We start from the raw sequence: 17,531 nt of genomic DNA on the forward strand, positions 1-17,531 counted from the left end.
TGCGAAACTCTAAAGCCTTGTGCGTGTGCCAGAGAAAACTTGGCAATCGCTATGGGCCATCCGGACTGAGAATCGATGCCCCACAGCAAATCACAGTGAAGCCCTGTCTAAGCATGTCTGTACAGCAGTCATTACCTTAAATATCACCCTAACTAATGATTGTTAAAGCGAACCTGTTCTCAGAACTTCCTCTCTGCTGTAAAAGATAAGCAACAGCTTACCGTAATAACCTTTTAAAGAAAAACATTTCTTTATTACTGTAGATACAAATCCTGCAGTAAATCTGCAGTGTCTACTTCCTGCTTTCATGTAAGCAGACATAGGGTTAACAGCCTGTGTTCACAAAATAGCTATTCTGCCCGAGGCAGCTAGCTGACACAGCTGGAAGATCACTATGTGCGTTTCTGTGGGGGGGGGGTTCTGCATTTTTGTTTTGTTTTTGGATTTAATATTTTTTTTTTATTTTAATATATATAATACATTTGCGCTTGACTTTTTCAAGCCTTTGCATCTTTTAACAATCTACCCTTTCAGCCACAGAAAAATGCAGTAAACCAACATGCTGTGCGGGTTTTTTTTTTATTTTTTAAAATGGCACATTGCAAATTGGGTCCCGTCGATCTGATTGAATTGGCTAGCGGTAATTCTAGCCGTTAATGGGCATGACTGATCATTTCCGATTACCGTGACAATCGGAGAAAGTCGATCAGTGTATTGAATCATTAATGGACACCTTAAAGAGGAACTCCAGTGAAAATAATGTAATAAAGTGCTTCCTTTTTACAATAATTATGTATAAATGATTTAGTCAGTGTTTGCCCATTGCAAAAGCTTTTAAATCCCTGATTTACATTCTGACATTTATCACATGGTGACATTTTTACTGCTTACAGGTGATGTAGCTGCTGCTTGCTTTTTTTTGGCAGCTGTAAACAGTTATTTCCCACAATGCAACGAGGTTCACAGACATGAAACTGCCAGGAGTACCATGGTCCTCAGTTTCTTGTGGGAGGGGTTTCACCACATTGTCAGCCATACAGCGCCCCCTGATGATCCGTTTGTAAAAAGGAATAGATTTCTTATGTAAAAGGGGGTATCGGCTACTTATTGGGCTGAAGTTCAATTCTTGCTCACGGTTTCTCTTTAAAGGACAACTGTAGTGAGAAGAATATGGAGGTATGGAACAATACCAGTGGCTTGTTCAGGTTCTCTGGCTAAAAGTTGCAGAGGATCAGCAGGGCTGCCAGGCAACTGGTATTGCTTACAAGGAAATAAATATGGAAACCTCCATATTCTGCTCACTTCAGTTTTCCTTTAAGGTATCAATCTGAAGTGAAGGGATTGCGTTTTTGTTGACGACGAAAGTGAAATTTCACTTTATAGGACACTGTCCCTCGCCGCAGCTCGGGTGTCCCGGATCCCTTCCGTTGGTTGGCATCTACATCGCCGATCGCGATCCTTCTTCTCCTGCACAGAACGCTCCAGGCTACGTGTGCGCATTGGCGAGGTCGTCATCTGCTGCGGAGGGGATCCGGGGACACAAGCTGCGGCTAGGGACAGATAGATTGCCTGCGGCTGGAGGAGCCCCCAGGTAAGTAGGTCTCTTCCCCCCCTCAGATGTTTCCTTTAAATTAAGTTTGCTTCTGAATGGGGTTTGCCTTTAACATAAGTTTTGAAACAGAATTCGGTCTCTGACATGTGGCCTAGTTAAGTAACTCTCTTTGTCGGCTGCAGACTTTGGAAAGCTCCTCGGTCTTTGACCTGTCTGTTATCTGTGTGACTCAGTCCCATAACCTCTGTCCTGCATCTACACTATAGGGACTATCAGCCGCAGGTGCGACGGACTTATTGATTCTGCTACTACACATATTATATTATGCAACATTCTGGTTGTTTTACAGTTGTGTTGTGTGGGTCTGATTTACTAAGCTTATCTTTAGATCAGACGTGTCAAACTCAAATATAAAGTGGGCTGAAACTTAACGGTGGGGCCAAGTCCCTCCCTTATGCAGTTCCCTAATGTTTAGTTGCCCCCCTCCCTACCCTGTACAGTTGCATAATGTCTAGTGACCCCCTTCATCTCCTATACAGTTCCCTAGTATCTAGTGGGCCCCCTCCCTCCCTTATACAGTTCCCTAAAGTATTGTGTACCACTCCCTCCCCTATACAGTGGTGTCTAGTGGTCCTCCTCCCTCCCCTATACAGTGCTGTCTTGTGGTCCTCCTCTCTCCCCTATACAGTGGTGTCTAGTGGTCCTCCTCTCTTCCCTATACAGTGGTGTCTAGTGGTCATCCTCCCTCCCCTATACAGTGTTGTCTAGTGGTCATCCTCCCTCCCCTATACAGTGTTGTCTAGTGGTCCTCCTCCCTCCCCTATACAGTGGTGTCCAGTGGTGGTCCTCCCTCCCCTATACAGTGGTGACTAGTGGTCCTCCTCCCTCCCCTATACAGTGGTGTCTAGTGGTCCTCCTCCCTCCCCTATACTGTGGTGTCTAGTGGTCCTCCTCCCTCCCCTATACAGTGGTGTCTAGTGGTCCTCCTCCCTCCCCTATACTGTGGTGTCTAGTGGTCCTCCTCCCTCCCCTATACAGTGGTGTCTAGTGGTCCTCCTCCCTCCCCTATACAGTGGTGTCTAGTGGTCCTCCTCCTTCCCCTATACAGTGGTGTTTAGTGGTCCTCCTCCCTCCCCTATACAGTGGTGTCTAGTGGTCCTCCTCCCTCCCCTATACAGTGGTGACTAGTGGTCCTCCTCCCTCCCCTATACAGTGGTGTCTAGGGGTCCTCCTCCCTCCCCTATACAGTGGTGTCTAGGGGTCCTCCTCCCTCCCCTAATCAGTGGAGTCTAATGGTCCTCCTCCCTCCCCTATACAGTGCTGTCTTGTGGTCCTCCTCCCGCCCCTATACAGTGCTGTATTGTGGTCCTCCTCCCTCCCCTATACAGTGGTGTTTAGCGACCCCCTCCCCATACAGTGGTGTCTAGTGCCCCCCCCTTATACAGTGGTGTCTAGTGCCCTCCCCCTCCCCTATGTAGTGCTGTCTTTTGGTCCTCCTCCCTTCCCAATACAGTGGTGTCTAGTGCCCCTCCCCCATGCATTTCCCTAAAGTTTTAAAGACCCATAGGGCATTGGTTCAGAAGGAAACACTTCTTTTTTTTTATTTTATATTGGAAAGATTATAGCATTGCTTCCTGTGATGTCCAAATCCGGGACCTTCCTTCCTGATGCGGCAACTGAATCCCTGAAGTCATTCTCTAAGACAGATGGCCTACTAATCTCCACCTGGAGAGCCAATCGGCTAAACACCTGAGGGGGAGACTTCTCATCACAGCATTGCCTCTGTGTGATGGAATTTCATGGAGAGCGTCTCTTTAGGAAAGATTCAGATTCCATACTAGAGAAGGCCTCAGATAAAAATGAAAAAAAAAATTCCAGACAAAAGAGGAAAAAAAACTGTTAAAAAGCCTTTTTTCGTGAGAAAAGTAATTTTTTTCCGGTGTGAGTCAGCAGGTAGACAACAGCGAAGCGAGAAGTTTGGGTGACACTACTGGCCATAGGCGATAATGTTAGGGCGCCGCCATTGTAAACTGCGGCTATACTGTGACATTTTGGTGTCTGTGCCACCCCATATTTAGCGGGCACCCAAATGTAACAGTATAGCCTCAATTTACAGTGGTGGTGCCCTAATATTTTCATAATTGCACCAGATTGGCAGGGGGGGGGTTAAGGTTAGGCGTGTTTTTAAGGGTTAAGGACGGTTATGATTAGTTGTGGGGCATGTTTTAAAGGAAGACTGAGATGGATAGAAATATAAAAAATTATACATACCTGGGGCTTCCCCCTAGCCCCCTTCAGGCTAATCGGTCCCTCCTCATCCTCCGCCGCCTGGATCCTCTGCTAGGGGCATAGTGCGAATGCCCGGCCGCACATGCCCTGTCAAGGGAGTGTTCGCGGCCAGACTGCGCCTGCGTCTACTGGCCAAATTACCCGGATAATAATAGATCGCAGCGCTGTACATATGTTTTTGCCCGTTTTTTTTTTTTTTTCCTTCTTCTTCTATATTTACAGCCTGCCAGCTCCAATCTTGGCTGGCAGGCTGTTCGGGGCCATCTCCCCGTTTCTCCTGCAGTGAACGGGCGCTCGCACCCTGCTAATCTCGAGCATCGCGAGATGACGCACGAGTGCATGGTGGAGGAACGAGAGAGCCACTCTGCGGCCGCCATCCTGTGTTAGCCGGTCGCAGAGTGCTAGAAGAGGAACTGAAGTGAGAGGTATACAGAGGCTGCCATATTTATTTCCTTTTAAACTATACCTGTTGCCTGGCAGCCCTGCTGGTCTATCTGGCTGCAGTAGTGTCTGAATAACACCAGAAACAAGCATACAGCTAATCCTTGTCAGATCTGAGAATAGTGTCAGAAACACCTGATCTACTGCATGCTTGTTCAGGGGCTTATGGCTAAAAGTATTAGAGGCAGAGGATCAGCAGGTGAGCCAGGCAACTGGTATTGCTTAGATAGAAATAAATATGGCAGCCTCCATTTCCCTCTCGCTTCAGGTGTCCTTTAAAGATAATATGAAAATAATCTCCTAGGAGAAAACTCAAGAGAAAAAATAATTGCATATGGGCCCAGATGTTCTCCCCAGAACTTATTTCCAGCCGGGTGGCATGAAAAAGTGGCTGGGTGGGGCCCGACGGCAGAATGCAGTGACGCTGCTTCTCTGTGCACCTCTGCTTACAGCATAGGAAGAGGATGAGGGGGCGAGCCAATGACAGCCGGGTGCTCATCAAAATAAGCCGGGTGGAGCACCTGGCTAAAAGACTCTGGGGAGAGCACTGTGGGCCAATGTCACTTAGGACCAGGGCTGTGGAGTCGGTACAAAAATCTTCCGACTCAGTTTGTGAAACCACCGACTCCAACTCCGACTCCAGGTACCCAAAATGGCTCTGACTCCAACTCCTTAGTCTAAGGCCACATACACACATCAGACCATAGTCTTTGGAAAATGAAAGATCACAGACCAATCTTACCACCCTTCCTGTAGTATAAGAGCCATACTCTACACAGTCTTTTCTATGGAGCTGAACTCCACATCAGAAAAAAATCATTGCAAGATGCTGCACACACAGATGCTGTACAGACACAAAAGATCAGTATCGGCAAAAGATCTGTTCCTGCCAAAGATCCGTTCCTGCAAATTGCAATGATAGTCTATGAGATCTGCAGATCATCATACACACATGATTTAACTGACATTCATCTGCAGATCTGAAAATCCATCCTGGTGGATCTGATCTGCAGATGAATGTCAGTTAAATCATGTGTGTATGATGATCTGCAGATCTCATAGACTATCATTGCAATTTGCAGGAATGGATTTTTGGCAGGAACAGATCTTTTGCAGATACTGATCTTTTGTGTCTGTACAGCATCTGTGTGTGCAGCATCTTGCAATGATTTTTTTCTGATGTGGAGTTCAGCTCCATAGAAAAGACTGTGTAGAGTATGGATCTTATACTACAGGAAGGGTGGTAAGATTGGTCTGTGATCTTTCATTTTCCAAAGACTATGGTCTGATGTCTGTATGTGGCCTAATACTTAACAGGGCTTTGCATTTTGTAGAAAAATCATCTGACTCCGACTCCTCAGTTCATGAAATCAACGACTCCGACTCCAACTCCGGGTGCCCAAAATTGCCCCGACTCCGACTCCACAGCCCTGCTTAGGACTGCTCAAGGCTGGGGAAACAATGGAGTCTCAGGAATTTTGGTCTTTACATTTGATCCAGTGAATGAATTCTGTTGCTTGCGCATGGAGTTTGTACAGAGTGGATCATTTGATCTGTGTACCTCTGGGGTTAGTGTGTGGCCCGGCATTCCTCAGCGCTTAACAGGCTGATATGGAATTTCAAACTGGCAGATTACCATAAGCTTAAACTAAAACACGATCTAAAAGGTAGACCGGTTAATTATATGTTCTTTTACTCCCTTGTGATTCCCCCCCCCCCCTGCATAGAGGCCAATTCAGTACAAATCATGCCTACAACACATTGTACAAGTATGTTCTTGTGGTGTGCGCGTTGTCTTTTTATGTTTGTCTGGAATGAGTTACACAGTCTGTGGCGCCTTTACTTTGCTGGGACACACTGCACCCCACAGGCACACAGCTACTGCTTAGATTTTGTACCTGGTTGTGTCAGCCAGGAGACACCCCCTCCTCCATAGTCGCTGTAGAGATCCGCCCGTTCCCAGATCTCTTTTTCCTGTAAAAGCTATCAAAGGAAGTTCCTGCAACATGGTGCCACATTTGCCTCTTCAATCCCCCACCCCTTCCCATAGAGTAGAAGGAGGATTTGTGTCCTCCTGTGTACCCCATATGTCCGCCTCTGTCCTCCTTGTGTCCTCCTCTAGGCCCCTTTGTGTCCCTCGTGTCCTCCATTTGTCCCTGTGTCCTCCTCTGCATGAGCACAGCACAGGGAGTCCCTTACATTGCAGCGGGTTGGAGGCTCATATTGGCAGGCGTTCACAAGTCAGGAACTCCCTGCATCTGGACTGTAAGACGCAGTGACTTTTTTCCCCCCACTTTTTTGGGAGAAAAATTGAGCCTTATAGTCCAAAAAATACAGTATTTATAAAGTATGGTAGAGTAGAGCATTCTTATCCGGCAACAGCCGATCCCCCGTCTGTGTCAGATAAGCAAGACTTTACTGTACTCGCCTATGGAGAGGGAAGGTTCTGGATCCCATAGAGCCTTACGGTTCCACTCTCCAGGAGTATGCAGGTAAGTTCTCCACAAACCTCTATTGTAAAAACACAAAAGTAGAAGCAATCACTTACAGTGTGCGTCCTGCACAACAGGGACCCTTTCAGTTAATAAAAGCCTTGACGTACTAAAAGTGCTAATCATACAACTCATAAAAATCTTGAGATGCCACTCTCTCTAGTCAGTACCGACCGGTTTCGTCTTTTGCTAACCTCAGTCAGGGATTGCTCTCGGCAAAAGCCGAAACTGGTCGGCACAATGGGCTGCAGGATTCTGCTTGCTAAAGCTGGTTATACATCCCACAGTGAAGTTTGCCTGCTAGTTTTTAGGATATATTTCCTCACTTCGTGCCCATTTCCTGCTGGAGTCAGGACATGTCAGTCGTATGAGTCACATCATAAAACCCACAAGCCGAGAGATGTTCATATTTTCCTGCTTGTAAAAACCGAAGCGTAACCGATCTACAGGGTGGGTTACGCTGCTCCCCGTACCAGCGCCACATTCCCCAACAAAGAGAAGAATGAGATCACGACATTTTGTGCCTTGTTGTTGTGTTTCATGTGTGTGTTGGCCCCCAAGCTATTTGATGTGCTTTTTGTTCTGTTATGTTTTATTTTGCAGTCCTTAAATCTATTGAGACTTCTTAGCATGAGACATGAAACAAACATTTGGATTTCGCTGGTGTTGGCACTGTTTATTCTGTATGCTAATGCCTTAAGGCTGTGTCCACGCTGGCAGAACAGACGTTCCACTTTTAGGAACGGATCAACAGACATGCGAATGGGTGTTAGTCAGAGCCGGGTCATCCACAAGGCAACCCTAGGCAGTTGCCTAGGCCCTGGAGAAAGTCCAGGGGCCTACTGCATGCTACTAACTCCCCCCCCCCCCCCCCATCCTCTCGCATCCCCCACATACACCACATCTTACTTAAAAAAAAAAAAAAAAAAAAAGCCAGGCAGAGGCGTAGCAATAGGGGGTGCAGAGGTTGCTACTGCATCGGGGCCCTTGGGCCAGAGGGGCCCTCCCTCAACTGAACTATTAGCTCTGTATTGGTCCTGTGCTCATAATAATCACTTCTATAGATGCTTTGAATAGTGGTAATTATTAACAAACTGTTCCCCATTCCCTTCTTGCACCTCTGACACTGTAGTTGCCATTGGCAGGTTTTGGTGCACCATACCAATTGTTATGTATAGTGTGCTTGGGGTGCCCAATGTAAAACAGTGCATCGGGGCCCACAGCTCCTTAGCTACACCTCTGAAGCCAGGTGATCAGCATTGGGCAAAAACTGCTATCTTGCTTAAGGCCCTATTTGATGTTAATCCCTTTCTGATACAAATTCGGTTGTTTGCAGATTAGAGCCCCAGCAGAAGCATTATGGGGCTTCCATTGGATTGCAACAGACCAATGGGAATCCTCGTTCCCCAGGTAGGGTTAGCATTGGCTCACTGATTGGTGGACCAATGAAAATCCTCCCTGAAAATTCTCATCCTCACCAGCGTGTCCTGAGAGGATATGTATTGAACGCACCATTGTGCATCTAGTGCAGTGTAAACCCAGAGAGATGGGTAAATGTATTTTATAAATGCTTTTTAAAGGGAACCTAAACTGAAAGGTATATGGATGTTTCCTTTTAAACAATACCTGTTGCCTGGCAGTCCTGCTGGTCTCTTTGGCTGCAGTAGTGGCTGAATCACACACCTGAAACGGGCATGCAGCTAATCCAGTCTGACTTCAGGCAGAGCACCTGATCTGCATGCTTGTTCAGGGGCTGTGGCTAAAAGTATTAGAGACACAGGATCAGCAGGAGAGTCAGGCAACTGGTATTATTTTAAAAGGAAAACTCCATATCCTTCTCAGTTTAGGTTCCCTTTAAAGTGAGCCTGAAGTGATTTTTTTATTGTATTTTTAAATGGAGAGAAAGAAAAACAGATACTTACCTAAGGAGAGGGAAGGCTCTGGGGTCCTATAGAGCATTCCTGCTCCTCTCCTGGTCCCCTCATTTCAGCGCTGGCTCCCCAGTTAGCAGTCTTAGACCGATAGGACTGCTCCCTTCCGATGCAAACACGTGCATGGGAAGTACGGAGCCGCCTGCTGTCGGGAGCATTTGGGCTCCTGAATACCTCCAAAACCTCCCACGGCGAGAGATTTGAACAGGGAAGACAACGCTGGAATGTGGGGACTGAGAGAGGAATGGGGAGGCTCAGTAGGACGCAGAGCCTTCCCCCTCCTTAGGTAAGTATATCTATTATTTTTTTTTTTTTTTTTTAATGTAAAAATCATTTCAGGTTTGTGTTAAACCGTTTTCTGTTGCTATTGATTGAAAACCTGATAGAATTGCATTGGTAATTTAGCCCCCATTCCACCCACAAAACAGATGTGTAAATTCCCTTACCTGCCCATTTACACTCTCCAACCACCGCCCATTTACACTCTCACAATTTTCTGTTGAGGTGGCCATACACTGGTCGATTTTGCCATCAGATTCGACCAACAGATACATGGTCTGGTCTGGTCTCCAGCATGCTTCACTTCTTCCTGCCCGGCAGGAAGTTTAAACAGTAGAGCGCCCTCTACTGTTTAAACTTCCAGTTGGGCAGGTAGAATTGAAGCATGCCGGAGACCAGACCAGAGCGGAGAAGACAGCAGAGACCAGGGGACTCGCGCCGGCCGGAACAGGTAATGTATACCCGCTGTATTGCGTCGGTCGTCGGGCATTCGAACGCCACTATCGACGCACTCCCGACCCGCCGGCGATCGAGAAAAATCTTCCGCAGGGACGAATCGACGGGAACGATCGATTTCGGACGGAAATCGATTGTTCTGTCAGCGGTGTGCGCGGCGATTTCACAGCCGATTCGATCACTGTGATCGAATCGGCCGTATATCGGCGGGAAAATCGTTAGGTGTATGGGCCCCATTGCATATCTGTGATCAGTAGTCAGGTCTGATTATTGCTCTCTGCCTTGGCTGTACACAGGAAGTAGGAGGGGCACTCATAGGGACAGATTGGATTGCAGACCAGGATTAAAGCACCGCTAAGTTTGGCTGATACCAGGAAAGCTCTGAATACGCATGGCAGCCTCTATAGTCCTTTTATCACAAATCTTTAGAAAAGTTTTGTCTGGTGTGTGAGTAAACTCTCTCCTCTCTTGCAGACACGATGCTTCTGGAGATTATTGCCGCCCTGGTGGTTGGAGGGCTCCTCTATCACTTTGTTTTCAGAAAGAGAGATGACACTTTGCCTATGGGAGACGGATGGTGGGGGGCGGGGCAGAGACAAGACGATGACAACGAAGATATCCGGCCTTTCAAAATCGAAACCACCGAGGAAGAGCTAAACGTAAGCCAACTGCAAAAGCCTGCAGCATATTAACCTTACAGGGAACTTGAGGTACCCAGAAAACTTACCCGAGGCTTCCACCAGCCCCAGGACCAGATTTCTGGATAGGCTAAAAAGGCCCAGGCCTGGGGTGGTTGCAGGCAAAGGGGCACCTGGACATAAAAGAGGGGCTGCTACATATGAAAGGGGAGGCTGAAAATTGGGAGCGTCATATGAAAAAGGGAAATTGATGCTCAAAGAAGCTGTTCATTAGAGAAAGGGGCTGCTGTACATGGATGTCACGCATGGAAGAGGGGGCTGCACATGGAATGGGAGGGGCTGCTGTACATGGATGTTACACATGGAAGAGGGGGCTGCACATGGAATGGGAGGGGGGCTGCTGTACATGGATGTCACGCATGGAAGAGGGGGCTGCACATGGAATGGGAGAGGGGCTGCTGTACATGGATGTTACATATGGAAGAGGGGGCTGCACATGTAATGGGAGGGGGGCTGCTGTACATGGATGTTACACATGGAAGAAGGGGCTGCACATGTAATGGGAGGGAGGCTGCTGTACATGGATGTTACACATGGAAGAAGGGGCTGCACATGTAATGGGAGGGAGGCTGCTGTACATGGATGTTACACATGGAAGAGGGGGCTGCACATGGAATGGGAGGGAACGGCTGCACATGAAAGGGGAGCCACAACATACTTGGCCTAGGGACACAGAGTATGAATCCGGCCTTGCCTACAGCAGGGATGAGCAACGGATGGATCCCGAATAGGTTTTATTTGGAATTCATCCAGGTAATTATAATTAGCACACCTGAGCGGGCAGGGGAAGGGGGGGGGGGGGTTCGGTATTAAACTTACCCAGGAGCTCTTTGCTTTAATCCGTCCCATGGCGTGTTTCCTACGCTGCGTTCCAACTCACGGTCACGTGATTACCACACTTCCTCCTTCAACCCGAAAGGAGGAAGTGTGGTAGTCACATGACTGTAAGTTGGAACACAGCGTGGGACGCGCCATGGGACGGATTAAAGAAGAAGGCTCCTGGCTAAGTTTAACCCTCCCGCATACCAGGCCCCCCCCACCTCAGGTGTGCTAATTACCTGGATGAATTCCAAATAAAACCTATTTGCAATTCATCCGTTGCTCATCCCTGCCTGCAGTCCTTCCGGCCCTTTGCTGAACTCCTGGTCTGATTCTTTCAGCAGCTGTGCCCCTGCGAGAGCTGGCCGAGTGAGCCAGTTGCTGACTATTGCGCATGTGCGGCCATGTGTGCTCCAGCAGTTGAGAGCGTTCGGCACACATGCAATTTTTATGAATTGCGCAAACACAGAACGCTTCCGCCCACGGAAGCGAGATTGAGTTGGCAACCGACCCAGGGCTGCGCATGGGACCGCTCCTAAATGGAGAAGAGTGGTACATGAGCCCGGCCTTAGAAGGACTTCAGGGCCTGGAAGAAGCCCCAGGTAAGGTAAACTGGGTACCTTAGTGTACCAGAGACGAATGTAATTAAAAGACTTATACATACCTGGGGTTTCCTCCAGCCCCATCTGCACGGATCGCTCCCACGCAGCCATCCTCAGTCTTCTCCCTCTTCCTCACAGGGTCACGTTAGTTCGGCAGTCGAGGCCAGTCTGACGCATGAGCAGTGCGTTCCTCCGTCTCCCTCTGGTGGAAAATAGTACTGCGCCTGTGACTACCCTAGTGTTACATCATAAAGACCCCTGCACCTCAAATCCCTCCCCTGTAGTGGCTGAACTAAACTGGTGACAGGCGGAGCAGCTCACGTACTCACAGAAGGCACACTTTTTAAATACCCCTTCTCCCTTTTTCTTACTGGTGGTCCCTGGTATTGTGGGCCATGCAATAGTTTTGAGGTTTGGGGCCCTCCTAAAAAAAAAATTTAGGTCTGTTGGGTATGATCACATTCAACGTCTTATCCTGCTGTAAGATATGCCCGTACTTGGTGACTACAGTGTATATATTTAACCAGTTGAGGACCACAGGTTAACCCCCCTCTAGTGACCAGGCGCTTTTTTTTTTTTTTTTTTTACAATTCAGGCTATTGCAGCTTTAACAGCTGGCTGCAGTGCCATACAACGAAGCACACAAATGAATCTTGCCTCCTTTTCTTGCCACCAATAGAGCTTTCTGTTGGTGGCATCTGATTGCTGCTGCCATGTTGTGTTTTTTTTTTTTTTTTTTTTTTTTTTTTTTTAAGGGCATCCGAGATGAAAATAAACTGATAAGGAAAACAATTGTATCTGTTCTTCTCCTAAAAATGACTTTTTGTTTTTAGGTATCCTTTTATTTTATATTTAAATCAAGTTTTTAAGTTTTCAATGACTCCTTCATTGAAGTATGCTAGAGCTCAAATATGTGAATTATTGAACCTTTTTATCTTTTCTTGCTCCAGGAAGCCATTTACTGACAGGAAAGTGTTTTATGGCTGTAATTACTTATTAGTGAGGGTTATGCTATAGTCTGACCCACTCCAACCTTGCATACCTGATGTTTCAGACAGAGAAAGAAAAAAAGAAACCTAGCCTAGTTATTAGTGTGCACTGTACATACACGTCTATTTCATCAGGCTACATGTCACCTCGGTTGTTCTTTAAATATTTTTTTTTTAATTAAAAAACATTCATTTTCTTTACATTTTTTCCCTCTCACCCCGACAGCCAATCACACTGATCACCTCTCATAGATATCATAATAATAAAAAACAGGCTGCGCTAAAAACAATGGATGGCTTTAATAGATAAAATCAGAGTTGATTTATTGATATAGATTCAATTGCCCTCAAATTAATGTACATGCATGTACAATTAAAGTGCAGGATGCAAGTAGATTTGCACTAAGCAGTGAAAATCTACTTGCATCCTGCACTTTAATTCTATAGTGGGTCTGCAGCAGCCCAGCTTTTTATTTGTTGAGTTTTTAGAAACAACATTACCTAGCCCATTGTACATGCATGTACATTAATTTGAGGGCAATTGAATCTATATCAATAAATCAACCATTGTTTTTAGCGCAGCCTGTTTTTTATTATTATGTACCATTTTTCTAAGGGGTTGGGGAACCTTTGACAGACTAGCGGCTTAGAGGTGTGGGCGCTACACTAAGTGAATACTCTCATAGATATCAGCCTATGAGAGGGATCTGTTTCCCTGCCAATCTCGCATATCGCGAGATGACACAATCCTAGGTTAGGCGGTCCCAGGAGAGCCACTCTGTAGCTGCGATTCTGCAATAAGCAGTCGCAGAGGGGTTAACCTTAAAGGCCTGCTGCGAATACTGCATATTTATGCAGATGGGAGGTGCTGGGGTTGCTTTGGGGTTACACTTAAAGGTACACTGTAGGGGGGTCAGGGGAAAATGAGTTGAAGTTACCCAGACATCCTGTGCCCGCGCAGCCACTCCCCAATGCTTCGGCCCCGCCTCTGGTTCATTTCTGGAATTTCAGAAGTCTGAAAACCACTGCGCCTGCGTTGCCGTGTCCTCGCTCCCGCTGATGGCACCAGGAGTGTACTGCACAGGCCCAGTATGGTCTGTGCCTGTGCCTGCGCTGTGCGCTCCTGGTGACATCAAGGGAAGCGAGGACACGGCAACGCAGGCGCAGTGGTTTTCAGACTTCTGAAATTCCAGAAGTGAACCGGAGGCGGGGCTGGAGCATCGGTGAGTGGCTGCACGGGCACTGGATGCCTGCGGGGGACCATTAGAAGCCCCGGGTAACTTCAACTAATTTTCCCCAGACCCCCCTACAGTATCCCTTTAAAGATGGTTCATTTTGTCTATTGTCTGAGTTCTTCTTCAAGTTGTAACAGATCACTCTCCTCATGACTTTCCAGAAATCTACTCCTCATTAGAGACATCTGTTCCTCAAATATTGCATCTTCAGAACAGTTTCTCCTCATTCTCAAATACTGACTTTTTGAAACGTTGCCCAACCACCTTAACAGGTGGCAACTCTCCAAAAAATGAAACTGTTGCTGTCAACATTTAAAATACTGTACGTCTTAATTTATATTCAAGAAAATAGCATGCAAACTAAGTCTAAAAATTGACTTTCACCTTTCTAAAGTCTCTGCAGAATTTGAGGTTATAGCCATTCTCGTTAAACCGTGCCAAAAGTCTAATCAGGCTCTCCCCTGCCATATAAAAAAAAAAAGTAATCATCAATTAAACTTTTCCAAAGCACAAGGTTCGCACATGGACCCTCCGGGCTCCATAGGACATGTTTGTTCCCAGTAGGCCATAAATAAATTCGCAAACCCTGGTGCGAACCTCATGCCCATCGCAATCCCAAAGCATTGCAGAAAAAACTGAGGTAAAATAATTGTGCTTTCAAAATGTACCAAATTGACTGACTTATGAATTAAATCTGTTCGACTGGAATTTCCGTCAGTTGTTCAAGAAACAAACGTACCGCCATCAGCCACCTTTGAACTGCTGAAGAAACTGGGAGGGAGGAGTAATTTGGCTGGAACCCTGAATTACCCTTATGCGCCCCGTGCAGTATAACATTACTGCTATGGCAACGTCTAGTTTCGGCGCTGAGCACCATGCGCCAAAACCACCTGCTTTGCTGTAATCTGCTGCCATCCTTCACATCACTCGCAGTGATATCTGGTTTGTCTCTTGCAGGATCTGTTCCATCTGATCGACCAGACCCGTTACACGGAGCCCCTGGAGGGCAGCCGCTTCAACTACGGCTTTAACTCCACTCATCTCCGGAAGGTGGTGTCCTACTGGAGGAACAAATTTGACTGGAGGAAGCAGCTGGAAATTCTAAACCGCTACCCTCACTTCAAGACCAAAATCGAAGGTAGGGCAAGTCTGACAATAACGTCACCTCACATCTAAGTAACATGGAGTCTGGCTGCGTCCCCGCCCACTTTGGAGATGGGAAATACTTGTCTTATACGATACCCGAGGTGAACTCCTTTGTACAAATGGAGGCTACAGGCATGTTTGGATAAGAGTCCTCTCCCCCTGTTCCTCCGTCCTTGTGTAAAAGCGTTGGCCCCGTGATGCAAATCCATGAGTGCGCTTTCATGGCCGAGAGCTCTCTGCACATGTGCACTAAGAGTCGTTTTGTAGTGCGCATGCGCAAAGCACTTGTAGTGGCAGGAGCCCAATAAAGGATGTTAGCTGCTGAGACCTGGCCACAACTAACCGGGGATTTTACATCAAAACGAGCAGTTTACTTCAGGTACCCTTTAAGTTGGATCCCATTGCATTTATATTGCAAGGTGGCCACACACGTTTATTTTTTGCGTCCATTTTTTTGGTCATTGCACTGTGGTCAGGTCTGGATTTACCATAAGGCACTGTAGGCACATGCCTACAGGCTTCTGATGGTGGAAAGGTGGCTCACTCCCTTTCCTGAGGAGTGCCTCCCTCGCTCCTTCCTTTTGTAGAGTCCTGATGAACATGTAAATGAGAGGTTGCTCACCCTGCTGTCTGCATCAGTCAGGGGCATCTCTAGCTACCTAATACTACGGGGTCCTCTAGCTACCTAATACTTGGGGGCACCTCTAGCTACTTAATACTGAGGATACTTCTGGCTACCTAATGCTAAGGAGCATTTGTAGCTACCAATAACACGCAAGGGAAGTAAGGGATAAGTGACAGCGGGGCCAGCCAGCACACTTGCAGTGCAGTTAGGTGGGGGTTTGAAGGTTCATGGAGGGCGGAGTCTGGGGTGCCAGGACATCTGTGCCTATAGGCTCCTGTGAGGTAAATCCGGGCCTGACTGTGGTAAAATTTAATCTTGGTTGTAACGTGTGGGGCCACACTAGAGCCAGAGGCATAACTAAAAATCACGGGGCCCCCCCCTGCAAAATTTTGTATGGGGCCCCTTCCCACCTTCTCTTTGTGCCCAGACTTTTCAAGCATCACTACAGGACACATCACTTAGAGGGGTAGAAGGGCTGGGGCCTAGAACAGGCTGTACACAAGAGCCTGCTGAACACTGAATAGGGACTGTCTAAAAATATTTGTCTGCAAAACTTTGTATGATACCTTATCAGTGGATGAGCAGATGCACTCATTAGAACAACTGTGCAAAGAGCAGAAAGTTGTGTTTTTTTTTCCCCACCTCTCCTTATCCTTAGTTGTCAGTCTCACAAAACAGGCCCCCCGGTGGCTTCTGGGCCCCCCTGCGGCTGCATCCCTTGCAGGGTCTATTGTTACGCCCCTGGCCTGATCTCCGATGGCCAGCCGGGGCAGACAGCACAGTACCCACTTCAGTGATCTGTTTGGAGCCTGGAGCAGATGTGTTTACACCATAGATTTCCATGGGAAACGTATCCGCTTGTCTGGATAAATTGTGCCGGTTGGCACTTTGCGCTCACAGCACTACCAGCAATACTAATCAAAAGCAGCAGCAGTACATAAATGAGGGCTGTATAACTTACAAAAACATTTCTAAAAATATACTGACACAAGGACAATGCTACTTCCATTTTAAAGTGAACCTGAAGTGAAAATAAACGTGAGATAATGAATTGTGTGTGTGTGTGTGTGTGTGTGTGTGTGTGTGTGTGTGTGTGTGTAGTACGGATGATACATAGAACATTAGTCGTATAGAAAAGTCTAATATTTATTTTCAGTTTTATAGCTTAATTTTTATAGAGGAACTGTAAGACCACCCCATGGGGGATACTTGCCTCTGAATTCTAATGAGGCTTCCCCCGTCCTCCTCTGTTCCAGTGCCGGCTCCCCCAAAACCACAGCCGACACAACCGGCTTTGGTGCAGGCGCAGTAGGCCCTGCAATAGTTACCTTTCCCGGCTCCAGTGTAGGCGCAGTAGCGGCTTTCCGATCGGGCTTAGGCGGAAATAGCTGAGCCCAATCAGGTCCAATGTACTGCGCAGGCACGAGTAGCCTACACTGTGAAGCAGAGAGGACCCGATCGGGCTCGGGTGTTTCCGCTTGAGCTTGATCGGAAAGCTGCTACTGCGCCTGCTCTGGATCACGGTAGGTAAATATTTACATGTCCATTGTTTGGCGCTGGAAACAAGGGACAGAGGAGGATGGGGGAAGCCTCATTAAAGAGGAACTCCAGCCTAAACAAACATACTGTCATTAAAGGGATACTGTAGGGGGGTCGGGGGAAAATGAGTTGAACTTACCCGGGGCTTCTAATGGTCCCCCGCAGACATCCTGTGTTGGCGCAGCCACTCACAGATGCTCCGGCCCCGCCTCCAGTTCACTTCTGGAATTTCTGACTTTAAAGTCAGAAAACCACTGCGCCTGCGTTGCCATGTCCTCACTCCCGCTAATGTCACCAGGAGTGTACTGCGCAGACACAGACCATACTGGGCCTGCGCTGTGCGCTCTTGGTGACATCAGCGGGATCGAGGACACGGCAACGCAGGCGCAGTGGTTTTCAGACTTTAAAGTCTGAAATTCCAGAAGTGAACCGTAGGCG

The 17,531-nt window shown here is 47.3% G+C and overlaps 1 protein-coding gene across 1 annotated transcript in view; it reads left to right on the forward strand.

Moving 5' to 3' along the window:
* Positions 1-17,531, forward strand: part of EPHX1 (epoxide hydrolase 1) — a 60,341-nt gene that overhangs the window by 6,185 nt on the left and 36,625 nt on the right. Inside the window, exons 2-3 of the mRNA XM_068232863.1 lie at positions 9,915-10,099; positions 14,741-14,921. Coding sequence (XP_068088964.1) covers positions 9,920-10,099; positions 14,741-14,921 — 361 coding nt within the window. The 5' untranslated portion in view covers positions 9,915-9,919. The remainder of the gene's footprint in view (positions 1-9,914; positions 10,100-14,740; positions 14,922-17,531) is intronic.

Source organism: Hyperolius riggenbachi, chromosome 4 (genome assembly GCF_040937935.1).
Source record: "Hyperolius riggenbachi isolate aHypRig1 chromosome 4, aHypRig1.pri, whole genome shotgun sequence".
In the NCBI taxonomy this organism is placed as follows: domain Eukaryota; kingdom Metazoa; phylum Chordata; class Amphibia; order Anura; family Hyperoliidae; genus Hyperolius; species Hyperolius riggenbachi.